Below are 13,610 nucleotides of genomic sequence, written 5' to 3' on the forward strand. Positions count from 1 at the left end.
GAGGGAGCAGAGGACAGACAGACACATGGGCCACATCACAGACAGCAAACAGGGGCAGATGGAGACCACCACAGAGAGAGTGATGGGGGCAAATCAGCAGACAGGGGCAATAAAGTAATGAGCCGGACAGACAGCATGGAGAGGCAGCTGGCACAGTTGGTGACAGGCACAGACAGGAGGCAGATAGAAGAAGAAGAGAGAGAGGGATGAGGGACAAGGGTCTGAGGTGTGCGGACAGGCCAACCGTGGATACAAGAGCACCCAGTAGACCTATAGAACAGGTTCCCAGAGTGAGACCTAGCCATGAATCAAGACGTTTGGAGAGGGCCTTGGGGAGATTGAAGTCAGAAAGGAAGGCTGGCACCGATGCCCCAGAGAATGCACTTTGGGTGTGGAACTGAAAGCCTCAGAATCAAGGCATCTCTGACCCTCCCCAGCCACCGACCACCCCAGGTGATCTCTGTTGATTCTTTCTCACCCATGGAGCAAGACAAGACTTTCTCCAGTAACAAATGCCTTCTATGCCTGGAGACTGGACCTCAGAACAGGGAACACAATTGCCTTCAAATCTTCTTACTAGAATTTCATTAGCCAAGGAAGATTAAACATCACAGAGGAGGAGATTGAAAACCAAACTGTATCTAGAGGCCAGGGGAACTGCTTCTCAGGCCACTGGTCTCTGGACACACTCATTTTCTCTGAAACTCATTTATTACCTATTAAGTTATTTATCACAGAGCCAGCAAGACAGATTAGTGCAAAGATGCTTGTCCCTAGGCCTGATGACCTACGGAAGGGTCCTAGGATGCAGACAGGTAGAAGGAAAAAACGTACTCCCACAGCTGACCTCCACAGACATGCCATGGCATGCATGTGCACCCACACACATTAAAATAAACATGATATATATATTCCTCTGAAATTGCCAACAGGCCTCTCCAACACTGCCCTCCCCATAAAGAGAATACTTGGTTCCTACCATCTGGTCCTTCCTTTGCGACTCACGTCGTGTGTGGCCCCCATGTACACATGCACATTAATAAATTGGTTGTGTTTTTCTCTTGCAACTATTGCTTATGTTGCAGGGGTGTGAGCCATGACCCTCTGTGATGAGCAACAAAGTGATCACCTCTTCTCTGTTCCCCAGGGAGGCACAAAGCAAGCAGGCGTCACTGCAACAAGTGACCTGGAAGGGATGAGTGCCAAGAGACATTCGAGGCAAAGACAAGGAGAAAAGCAATTAGTGGAGCATGGGTGAACCCCCGCGTGTTTAGCTGTCTGGGAAAGGACCAGACAGGAGACCAGAATCTAGGATCTTCTCTTCCTAGGAAAAGCATGCTACCATTTCAAAATGGCAGACACACCAATCTCTTCATTTTCAAAGGATGACCAAAAAGCTAGAAAAAAATATGAAAAGGGAGCTTCCTGCAGACAGGGACTCTCGAGTTTTCTAGTGAAGGAATGGAGAGTGCTGAGTGACAGAGGGAGTCAGGTATGACAATCCGGGGCAGCCAGCAAAGGTTGATGGGAAGGTCAGAGGAGAAGCTCACAGTACTGAGCTTATACACTGAGCTTATACACACATAAGTACAGACTTATGACACTGACTGGAAGTCAGCAGAGGAAGCATGCGCTCTCAATCCAAGGCACACATTCCTCCATCCACACGTGCCTGGAAGCCAAGTGTTTACCTCACCCATGAAGAGGGGGGTTGGGGGAGTTGTCTCTAATGCAGGACTCCCCAGCTGTCACACCCATCAGAGCTGCCTGGAGGCTTCACAGAAGCACAGGAAGCTGGGTTGCATCCCCCAAGTTTCTGGTTTCATCTCTGTTGCTATGGTAACACACCCTAGGGGTACAGTCCATCCCAGCAGGGGAGTCACAGCAGCGGGAGGTAGAAACAGCTGGTCACCTCACACCCACAAGAGCAGAGAGAAATGGATGCATACACACTCAGTTCTCAGCTAGCCTTCTCTTACACAGTGCAAGGCCCAAACCCAGGGAATAACGCGGCCCACTTTCAGGCTGGATCACCTTACCTCAGCAATAGAGATATCTACCACAGACACGCCCAGAGACCAACCTAATCCAGGCAATCCATCATTGAGACCCTCTTCCCAGATGAGTCTAGGATGTGTCAAGTTGGCAGTTGGAACTAACCCTCACACTAAGTAGGATATGAGATGGGAGATTTCGCTTCTTAAGCCTCTAAAGATTCTACTGCCAGAAATGAACCCACATTGATTGAGGTCATCTCTTCAAACTTCAGTCTCTGCACTTGTAAAATGGGAATAATGGCAGCTCCCACAGAACAGGCTTGTAAGGAAGATCAAAGAAGATGCCTATCAAGCCTTCGGTGCACAGCTAAGAAAGACTATTGGTCCACAGACTAGACAATAACTAACAATTGTCCAGGTGACTATAACTCACACTAGGTAGCATCTGGTGACTGTGATAAACCCTCCACTTGTGCTCTCCTTTGACATGTGAGATTATAAAACTGGTAAAATATGGAAAAGAAGTTGAACATACCTCATCAAGCCTGTTCATGGAGCCTTCATCGGGCCAAACACCTGAGTGTTTGTATGTTTGCATGTTGAGATGCACTTAAAGGTACATCTCTCACCAAACTCACCCACACAGCACACACTAGTTCATACAAAGGCTGAGAAACCGACTCAGCCACGGAACAAATCACTGGTTCCTCTGGCCAGTCTCACCAAGAACACTGAGCCGCTAGGCTCCTTAAGAAACATGGCATAAAGGAGCAAGGAGTGAGATGGGGGAGGCAAAATGGCAGCAAGGGAACTCTCAGGAAGGAAAGTAGTTACAGCCTTTGCCAACTCCCGAGGTGTAAATGTGCCCACCACGGCAGCTTTCAAACACCGAGACGAAGTTGACAAACCAGAGTGCGGAGGACACAGTCGCGCCCTGTGCACATCTGTGCAGTCTCCCCAGACCCCCACGGAGAGCTCTCGGAGGGACAGCCAGGACCCCATGGATGCACAGATGGAATCATTAATCAGGGAAACAGTCATCCTGTGAGCATTGGCAGGGAATAGCTCAGAGAATCACCAGGCACCTCCTATCTCACGTGGAACACCGGTAAGATGAAGCCAGCCAGCTATCAGCCAGCACCAGAGCCAGCAGCTGTGATCCACACAGGCCGGTCTCCCAAGACAGAACAGGCTGGGAAAACAAAAGACAGTGGGCCTATCAATCCAAACAGAACATACGCAGGTCCCTGGCCCCTGTAGAAACCCTGAGCCTTCAGGACGGCTACACACGACTCTAATCTGTTCAGTCTCAATGATGCCACAAAGGAAAAGTAAAATAAAAACCTAAAATTACAACCACCTGTGCAGGCGAGCTGGCTCAGCGGGTAAAGGCACTTGCCACCAAGGCGAGCCTGGATTTGATCCTGGGTCCTACAAGGTAAAAGGAGAGAACTGACTCTCAAAAGCTGTCCTCTGACCTCCACGTGTGCACTACGGCACACACGGGCACACACACATACATAAATGTAAATAAAATGTAAATATTTACACACACAGTTTACTAAATGCAGTCTTACCGCTCAAATTAACCACATCTTCTTTGTCATGGTTGAGAAGTGAAGTTCTGGTCTAAGATGTATTTTTCTAAGTAACTCTTAATACAAAATAAAGTTAAGCCATGGACTTGAGTGGGGTGTGCTAGTATCTTCTGTCTTTCCAACACCGAGAACAGCCAGGCTTCCTGGAAAGAGGAAACAGAGGCCCTTCTCTTCCTGCAGAAGCACCTGCATCAGATAATTAGTGACATGGTGGACTATGTAACAAGACCCTGTCCAAAAACAAAACAAAGTAACCCCTTTTACTTTTGCAGTGGGAGACCCACTGCAGATCCCCCACACAGCTGTGGGGGTGCCTCTTGCTTCCTAGTTACATCCATCAGAGTAGGATTGGCTCCACTCACTTCAGAACGTCCGTTTTATGCAACATGGGGCTAATCAGAAGCGCTGTCACCTGAGTGTGAGTAAGAAGACTGATGACCGGCATCATTCAATGACACCCAGTCAGAAGGACTTTAAGTGGTTTGTCATTAATATACACATCTGATTGCTACAGCAGGGGCCGTGAGCACCTGGCGAGATGCAGGAGAGACAGCTCTCTATTAGCACAGACAACAACCAGAGCGGCAAACTCCAGGTCTAAGGTGCACTGGAGAATCACACCAGGGCGCGCTCTCTCTCTCTCTCTCTCTCTTTCTCTCTCTCTTTCTGATTCTTTCACTGAACCTGGAGCTCACTAGCTGGCCAGCAAGACCCAGGGTCCCCCTACATTCATCTCCCCATCACTTGGTTATAATCTCCCATTGCTGTCCCAGGCTTTTATGCTGGTATTGGGGGTTGAAGTTAGGTCCCCTTGCTTGGGTGATAATCCCTTTACTAAGCCTGTCCCTCTCCAGTCACTCCTTTGCTTTTGAGTCCTCCCCTGAGCCTGACCCCTCCTGTCAGTCACTTCTTACCATTTCTCTCAGGAAAGAGTCATAATCACCCAAGCCCAGATGGCCAGACGCCAGCGCAAAACACAATCAGTAACAGGCCAGGCAATATGTACCCACCAGAGTCAAGCTGTCCCGCTACACAAGCCCTGAACAGTCCAGCACAGCCGAAACACAGGAAAATGACCTTAAAGCCAACTCTACGAAGATGATAAATGTCCTCAAAGAGGAAGAGAGTAAATGAATGTCGCTCCCCAGTTCCTTCACCCTTCCGTTCAAGTTCTTACATAATCTCTGTCCCCAGAGTTTAATGCTTTCTCAGTACAAGAAAATGAATGTCCTAAACACACATACTAAAAACAAAATCAAAACAAAGCCAAGCAAGCGCCACAAGCCCCGCCTGTGCCCTTTGCATATAACCTTTGGGGTGACATCTCCAGGTCACTCACGGCCGCATGAGGACGCACACACATGAGAATGTTTAAAATCTCTCCATGCCTGAGCGTCCCACAGGACGAGAACAAGTTTTGTTTTCATTTCATTTTGGCCACACGCTCACTAGGAAAATAGCCCCAGATGACCCCAGACATTTGTTACTAGATTGGTTGAGCAAAGAACAGAGAGAAGACCAAACGCTATAGACCTATGGAGCAGTGGGACCCTCATCCACGCCAGGGGAAAGGGGGGTGAACTGAAACAAGCCGCACAACTGTCTGGTAGCGTCCACCACAGTGAAGTCTACACACCTGGGGTGTATTCCCAAGAGAAACGCATGTCACGTGTCCCAAAGGCAGGTACAAGAATGATAGCCCCAGACTGGAAACCCACATGTCCCTCGGCATCAGAACAGGCACATAATATGTGGCCACACCATGAAGTGTCAGGCAGCAAGGAAAGAGAATGGCCAGGCAACCCCGAGGGAGTCACAGCTCACCAGAGAAGACACATTCAGAGGCTCATGCGTATGACACCCCACACACAGAGGGACCAAGCCACCCTCCGTGGAAGGAAGATCAAAGGTGGTGAAACTTGAGGGAAAGTAAGAAAAAGCAGCTATAAAATCAGAAGACAGCTCCCTGTGGAAGGGGGCAGGAAGTCAGGGTCAGGAAGGCTGGGGGTTACTATGGGAGGGGGAGGGGAGCTGGGTCAGAAAGACTCAGAGTCTGTGGGTCACCGCCAGCTGATCTGTCTCCACACACAGGTGATGATGGCACAGGACTTTACAAAGAAATGGGGACAAGCTATACAAAGTTGCTCTGTGTGCATTTCAATTACTGTATTAAACCACTTTTAAAATCCTTAAGAATAAGCCTGTGGTGGTGGTGCACACCTTTAATCCCAGCACTCCACTGGGAGGCAGGAGCAGGTGGATCTCCATGAGTTCAAGGCCAGCCTGATCTAGGAGTGAGTTCCAGAACAGCCAGAGTTACACAGAGAGACCCTATCTGGGAAAAAAAAATACTTAAGAATAAAACTTTTCAAACGAATATACACGTACCAGTGGGCTGGGTCTGCTTTATTCCACAGGACAAGCTATGAATGAGGGGAAGAGCTGAGAGCAGGATTTAAGCTGGATATACCAGTGCACACCGATAACCCCAACCCTGAAGAAGGGAGGGGATGCTGAAGTTGGAGAGTCATGAGTTCAAGGCCAGCCTGGGATACCTGGTGAGAATTCAGTCAAGCGAGATCAAGCAGCAGCATTGAAAGAGGAGGGGGAACAAGGGAGAAGGCCAGGAAAGAACAGAACTTCTCAACGGTAATCGCTTAAAAACAGTTTGTGTGTCCCTGGATGGTGGACACCCAGTGGGAGGAATGTTCTGGACAGAATGAAAGACTGAAAGAGGAGCCCAGCAGACCGTCTGTCAGAACTGAGATCCCAGGAGTCCACTTCTAATGTTCCCCAACTATGGACGTGGCCACTTAGAGGAACAAATCAAATACTAACACACGCAGATGACATGTCCATCCCTGAGAAGGTTCTCTTTGGGTAAATAACTAAGGCTTATTCTAAATGCGTTTTTTAAACCATGATCTAAAGATTGTGAGAGAAAGAATAAGAGCATTGCGGATATGAGGTCCTGCTGGAGTGAAAACCTGGTGTCGGGAAGAAGAAAACCAGTGACTCCATTTCCCACGGTGCTTCCCAAACACCTTCCCAAACGGTGCTTTGAAATGGGTGTTAAGACGTGTGGATCTTATTAAAGCTATGGAGCTGGGAGGCTTTATTGCCTTGGCTACATCACAAGACTTCAGGCTCTTAGTTCCAAGCTAATGTCAGTCACTACAGTCAAGGTTTTAATTCTTTAGAGAAGACAGCTAAAGATTACCTGAGCATTGACCATACAGAGAAACAGGCATGGATCCGATCCAGACAAGTTCCACTCTCAGACATGTATTTTAGCCTTGATTTCTGTTTCACAAATATTGCCATGGCTCAACACGTCCTTTAGTAAACCAACAGTGCCTATCCTGTTTGCTAACTAATTATATCAACAACCTGAGCCATCTTAACACTATACACAAACACAGCTGACTTAGCAGTCTGTAAATTACACACGCACATGAATCTGTACAAAAACGTGCTGCATTCTGCTCCCGTTGATGTGGACTGAGTCTCACTGGTACCTACAACTGTCAGCTATAGGTTCTCAAACATTAAAACATAAGTTCTGTTCAGGCAGTGGTGGCACACGCCTTTAATCCCACAACTCAGGAGGCAGAGGCAGGTGGATCTCTGTGAGTTCAAAGGCAACCTAAGCATACAGAGAGAGTTCCGGAACAGTCAGAGCTAAACAGTGAAACCCTGTCTCAAAAAAAAAAAAATGTGTTCTGATAAGAATGGGCCCATCTAGAATAATATTTTGGAGATTCCTGGCACTTCGGTTGCCGACCTTCCTAAGACAGATCTCTTATTTGCTTCAGCGAGTTTCTGACAACAGATACCTCCAGACTTATGCAACCATCAAAAAGTGCTATGGAAGAGAGAGCACTTTCCTGCCGTAAATAGAAAGAACAGCAAAGCCAACAGGGTGTGTACGTATCTGTGTGTCTGTGTGTGTCTGTGTGTTTGTATGTGTGTGTGTGTCTGTATGTTTGTGCCTGTATGACTGTGTATGTATTTGTGTGTGTGTCTGTGTTTGTATGACTGTGTGTGTATCTGTGTATGTATTTCTGTGTGTTTCTGTGTTTGTATGACTGTGTGTGTATCTGTGTATGTGTGTCTGTGTACGTATCTATGTGTGTCTGTCTCTATGTATGTCTCCATGCATGTGTCTATGTGTGCGTGTCTGTATTTGTGTCTGTTGTGTGTGCCTGTGTGTGTCTGTGTTTATATCTGTGTCTGTCCATGTGTGCATCTGCCTCTGTGCATGTGTCTGTATATCTTTATGTATATGTATCTGTGTTTGTGTGTCTGTGTGTGTGCCTGTGTGTCTCTGTGTGTATCTGCATGTGTCTCTGTATGTGTGCCTGTTTGTGTCTCTATGTGTATCTTAGTGTGTGTATCTGTGTGTCTCTGTATATCTGTGTGTGTGTCTGTGTGTGTCTCTGTGTATCTGTATGTATTTGTGTCCCTATGTGTATCTGAGTATGTATGTGTGTGTGTCTCTGTATGTGTGTCTGTGTGTATCTGAGTGTGTATATGTATGTGTATGTGTGTGTCTCTGTATGTGTGTATCTGAGTGTGTATATGTGTGTCTCTGTATGTGTGTATCTGAGTGTGTATATGTGTGTGTCTCTGTATGTGTGTATCTGAGTGTGTATATGTGTGTGTCTCTGTATGTGTGTATCTGAGTGTGTACGTGTGTGTGTGTGTGTGTGTGTATCACAGAGTGCATGTAGAAGTCAGAAAGTGAATTTTCAAAAGCTGGTTCTCCCTCCCCCGTGGTCCAGTTCAGGTGGTCAGGCTAGCCAACAAGCTCTTCTCCCTGCTGAGCCATCTTGTGAGCATCTTAAAGGATGGTTGACGCACTCGTGAGCGAACTCACATGGACTGGTCTTCATCATTCATGCTGACTGCTAACAATCCAAAGCACAGACACTGATCAGACCTAAAATTCATAGTCCATCAAAATCAACCCAAGAAAGTTACTAGCTTTCTGTAAAGGCCTTTAAGGTGTTTTGTGTTTGATATTCTCAGAGGCCTGAGTAGCCTAGTTTGGTCAGATTCACCAGGGTGTGTCTTCCTTCCAGAACTCCGTCCTATGGGCACCATGTGGCCGCCGCTGTCCTGAAGTCAGAGCAGGTGTGACACCCCACAGACCCTCACGAGATCCACCCTATTAATGTCCCATCATAAAAGGGGTGTGAGAGCATCAGAGCCTGCACTTACCGTCACTCCGCCCCAACCCAGCCATGGCATTCTGCCCCCGATGAACACGGAGTACACAGATGGGAAGACTGAGGAGGGGTTTAGGGAAGCAGTCTTCACACGCTCGCCCATGCTGGGGTGGGTCCTTGGTGATTCAGTGATTTGGGGCTCACTTGTGTTCCATAATTAACCCCTAGTCCTTGCACCTGTAAACTCATAGACTGGAACAGCCTCCAGATTTTTGATCAGTCATGGGGCCTAAGTCACACAACAAACTCACTAGGAGTAAGGGTTTCTCGTTACCGTCTATCCCAGGGTTCGATAACTATGTCTAGCAAGTCTTCGAATGAAAAACCACCACGACCTGCTGCCCGGACCCCCACTGACCCGCCCATTTTGAGAAGTCTGCTTCTTACTACTTAGAACTATTCACAGAGCTCCTGGCTCCTTGACTTTATGGGGAAACTGTCCTTCTGTTGGATCCTGGGGTGCACAGACTCATGAAAGTGCCTCGGGGTTCCCTGAGGCACTAACACACAAGAGCCCTTCAAAGGTGAGACGCCCCAGCTTCTTGGCTGCTCTTGGGCTCCTCTCTGCCCTGTTGTTCTGTCTGGATGTGGTGGTATGGCTGCTGGCCAACATGGTGGCTGTTCCTGTTGATATAACATTTTGTTTCGTCTCCACCGGGAAATCTGCTTCTGGCGAGAGCAACGGTGACACAGCTTCGTGGTGCACTCCTGAGAGCAAGGAGGGGACATCCTCGGTCCTGCCTTCCGACTGTAGAGGGACTCCTGGAACAACCCTCATCCACACAGTGACAAGGAAGACAGACTAGACAGTGGCTAAGTTCTGTCTCCTCTATGGCTCTGGGACATCGCGAACACCACATCCTCCAGGAACCTAAGCAAAGCCAGTTCTAACCCCTTTGCATGTTCTCTCAGCCATTCTTCTAGAGATGACCAAAGCATTTTCCAACCAAGGTTCATCAAGCAGAGAAAAAATAAAACACAAGAAGTTGCATGAGGGCTGGGTACGGCTCAGTGGTGCAGTGCTGACCTAGCGAGCTCAAGGCCCTGGCTTTGATCCCTAACACACAAATCCCCAGTACCCCCTCTAGCAACCACCAGCTGCAGGCACCTCCGACCAGACACTGTGAGCAGGCCACTTAGCATAGAACTCGGTTTGTTGCTCATCACACAGGACCCACTGGGGTAAAATTCCTAATATTATACACCTAATAAGGGGATTATGGAGCATTGCTATTTAAAGGTAAATGCTATTTAAAAGTTGTGATGACCACAAATACGTTGCCAGGTTTTCAAGAAACTATATATGTATATGTATGTCTGTATGTATATATGTGTATGTATATATGTTGGTTTTTCAAGACAGGGTTTCTCTGTGTAGCTCTGGCTGGCCTTGAACTCACAGATATCCACCTGCCTTTGCTTCCCAAGTGCTGGGATTAAAGGCGTGCACCACTACCTCCCAGCTGACAGTAAATATACAAAGGTAAACTACAATGCAGGTAGATATTGAGCTGTCTTGGCATTCACAGTATAGAGTCGTTCACATTTGGGAACTGTTAGGAAAATGATCACCAAAAACTGTAAACTCCATATTTCAAGTCAGCACTCTTTACCTGAAAACAGAGTATGTGAGATGTCTTCCAGCTCCTCCACCCCCCACCCCAGAGCTTCGGGCTTGTCTGTGTTGCTCCTTTTTAGTTGATGGGAATCAAGCTGTTGGACCAGGTGCCGAGAAAAAAGGGCCAGAGCTAAAAATACTCCAGGCCGCTTGCTTTATCGACTTTCTACCTATACTTACACAGGGGATTGGCGCCGACATCGACTAACCAGGAGGATGGTTGTAGGAGGTTTTAACTCCCGATAAACCCAAGCAGCCCTGGCTATAGCCTGCAGCACCCTCTTCCTGCTCCAGGCCACAGAGTACACCAGGGATAGTTAGTTCCCCTCTGACTTACAGGACGCCCCTTCCTCTCCAGAAGACAGACATCTAATTAATGTTCATGGTGTTTGTGCAAAAGTTACATGTTACTCACAGTGGGGTCCCCAAATCTGCAAGATGGTGTCCATACCAAGTCCATTAATAGAGCCATAATAATACACTAACTGAAACTATGATTGCTTCCAGCTTTTTATGGCAGAAGGGTTCCTTCTGGCTGCCTGGTTAGCAATTATCACACTCACACCACACACACACACACACACACACACACACACTCATGCACAGGGCTCCAGGTAATGACCGTGACCTTGCTCTAAACAGCCCTTTAAACCTTAGAGGAAAGGTGACGACCAGTCAGTACTCTTTATCTTTAAGGGACACACAATAAAGGTGGGGGAATTCCTGAGAAAGTACTTCAGGAGCATATAAGATTTGCTATCATAGAGGATAGGCTTTTTCTTATAAACTCGAGTTGCTTTTCTAATGAAAGGGAATGTCTAAGTGGCAGAGGTCGCTTTTGATGCCCTTCCCTTGAATCCCTAACTGAATTCAGTTGGAAGCTCATCCTTTTCAAGCTGAGTTCCAAGGCTTCACGCCATGATGTTTACACGGTCAAAACCCAGCTCTTGCCTTAGGTCCTCACAGCCTCTCCACAGGAGAACGTCATCAGCTTCTGGGAGGAGAGAGGCCCGGGAGCAGGCGAGGAGCTCCTCTGTAGCCTGGTGAACAGGTGTATGTAGTAACTCCCTAATCCAGGACTGTGTGTGACAGGCTCAGGTGGGAAAGGTTTGGATTGCTCCTTTGGGGTCCCTGCTCTCAGGACTTTCGCCTCCCGGGTTCCAGGCTAAAACCAAAGGAAACTGTAAACCCTGCGTTAAAAGGTGTTGGGGAGTGTTCCCTCTTCATCCGTCATAGAAGGACTCTCTCCTCCCTGCCGCTTCGCTTCGTGCTGTCCTTAAAGACAGAGAAACCTCGTGCTATGCTCAGGTTTCTTGGATAATGGATAGACTGGAGAGTCTGCGGGTGATGGAAGACAAGACTAACCGGGTTTTAAAGGGAAGAAATAAATCAGATTTGTGCCTGGGACCACTTAGCTCGCTCCTGCCTGTGTCCTCTACTTCCCAAGCTGAATCCAGGAAAACCATCGGAACCTCGCAAGCTATCAGCTCTAGCTGGTTGGCGAGGATGGTAAAGACAGCCCTGCCAAAGCCTTTCTGCTGGACAGACTTTCCTGCTTAGGGGGTGGAAGATGGAGTTGGCACATCCCCAAAGCCGGACAGGGTCAGGATCCGAGTGGCCCAGCTCAACTGCTGGCTCTGGCCTCCCTGGAACCTTGGGACTCCGGGACTCCGGGGAGCATCCGCGGGGAGGCGGGCAGTGCGCATCAGGAGCGCAGTGCTCGAAGGTGGCCAGCCTGCAGCCACTTTTCCCAGTACTTTGCTCACCAACTGCCAGGCTTTCCTGTATAAGACAACGGGAGGGAGGGAGCGGGAAAGGACCCCCCAAAGCGTCGCCTAGATATCTCTCCTCCAGAGATGGGGCGCAGCAGCCCCTCTCCGCCCCTGCCCACCTCCCGGACCGGCGGGCGGGAGGGAAAGGACGATGCGCAGAGCTCCGGGATGCCCCTGCTTCTGCCAGCACCGAGCAGGAGGTATTGCAAATCACCGCTCTCGTTTAAAAAAAAAAAAAAAATTAAAAAACCACCTGGGCAACCGAAATCCAGAAGCAGCGCTTACCGTTGGACCGCCGCACGATGTTCTCCAGAAACGTGTTCTGCGGGGCCACCAGTCCCCGCCGGCCCCCAGCCATGGTCATACTCCCGACTACCAGGGCTCTGGGGGCGTCCGGTGCCGCGTCTCACCGCAGCAGGCGGCCGGGCGCACAGCCCGCAAAGGTTCCCAGTTCCCTGCGCCCCATGCGCCCCGCAGCCCCGGAGCGCAGGGGCGGCGGCTGGCTCCCGCAGCCGCCCTCGCCGCGCTCCGCACCTCCCCGCTGCGGCCCGCCGGGCTGTGCGCTCGAGTGCCCCGAGCTCGGTGCGCCGTGGCCGCCTCCCGTGGGCGGAGGGAGCCAGCGGGTCCAGGGCGCCCCCTACCGGGCGCGTATCCCGCGGGGACCGAGCCGCAGCCGGGAGCCGCGGGGCGAGACTGGGACTGCAGCGGCACCCTCTGGGCGCAGCGGGAAGTGTGTTCAGAGTGCGCCTGGAGCTGGGTGCTGAGCAAGCAAGCAGCTTTCTTGGTGAAGTCCCCCCTCACCTCTCATCCCCAAAAAGGTTACAAGGAGTCTCAGAAACACAAGGGTGAGCCTCTTCCTTTGTGCTGCTTTGGACCAGAGTCAGGACCTCCAGGCTCTGCTAACAGCATCCTGCGTTCTGCTAGGTTTCTTACCCTGCCTATCCAGCTTCCCCAGTCTAAGTGTCTAAGGGGGCCAACTTGGTGACTGGCAGAGTCAGCTCCCAGGTGCCCTTTCGATTTGTCTTAACTATCAACATGCGTGCAGCCTCATCGACTGATAAAGGGCCTTTCCACTTGGTTGTTGTCCTCTCTTACAAAGCAAGCCTTTTGCCAAAAAGAGAAACAACAGAACATGAGTTGGTGCGTTGTGGTTTCTCGCTAAAACACAACCTCTTAGGATTCTTGTGTGAGGTTAAAAACGAGAGCAAGCAGCTGTCCGGCATCAACGAGGTGGGCTGCATCTGCAGCCTTCCCAAAGAGCATTAGACTGTAACTAAACAGTCCTAACTGTGGCGTGGAGGAGCATCCGTGGGGCACAGATGAGGCAAGAACAGCTTCAGGCGGGCCACAGGTAGAAACTACACAGACCTTTTACTCCCTGAGGAGGAGCTGTT

General features: G+C 49.4%; 1 protein-coding gene across 2 annotated transcripts in view; it reads right to left on the bottom strand.

The window, feature by feature from the left end:
* Kcnh1 (potassium voltage-gated channel subfamily H member 1) overlaps positions 1–12,759 on the bottom strand; it is a 295,808-nt gene extending 283,049 nt beyond the window's left edge. For both annotated transcript variants that reach the window (XM_085687514.2, XM_085687513.2), the window contains exon 1: positions 12,502–12,759. In XM_085687514.2, coding sequence (XP_085543640.1) covers positions 12,502–12,580 — 79 coding nt within the window. In that variant the 5' untranslated portion in view covers positions 12,581–12,759. The remainder of the gene's footprint in view (positions 1–12,501) is intronic.
* Positions 12,760–13,610: the final 851 nt, after the last annotated feature.

The sequence above is a fragment of the Myodes glareolus genome, chromosome 5 (assembly GCF_982192425.1).
Source record: "Myodes glareolus chromosome 5, mMyoGla1.1, whole genome shotgun sequence".
In the NCBI taxonomy this organism is placed as follows: domain Eukaryota; kingdom Metazoa; phylum Chordata; class Mammalia; order Rodentia; family Cricetidae; genus Myodes; species Myodes glareolus.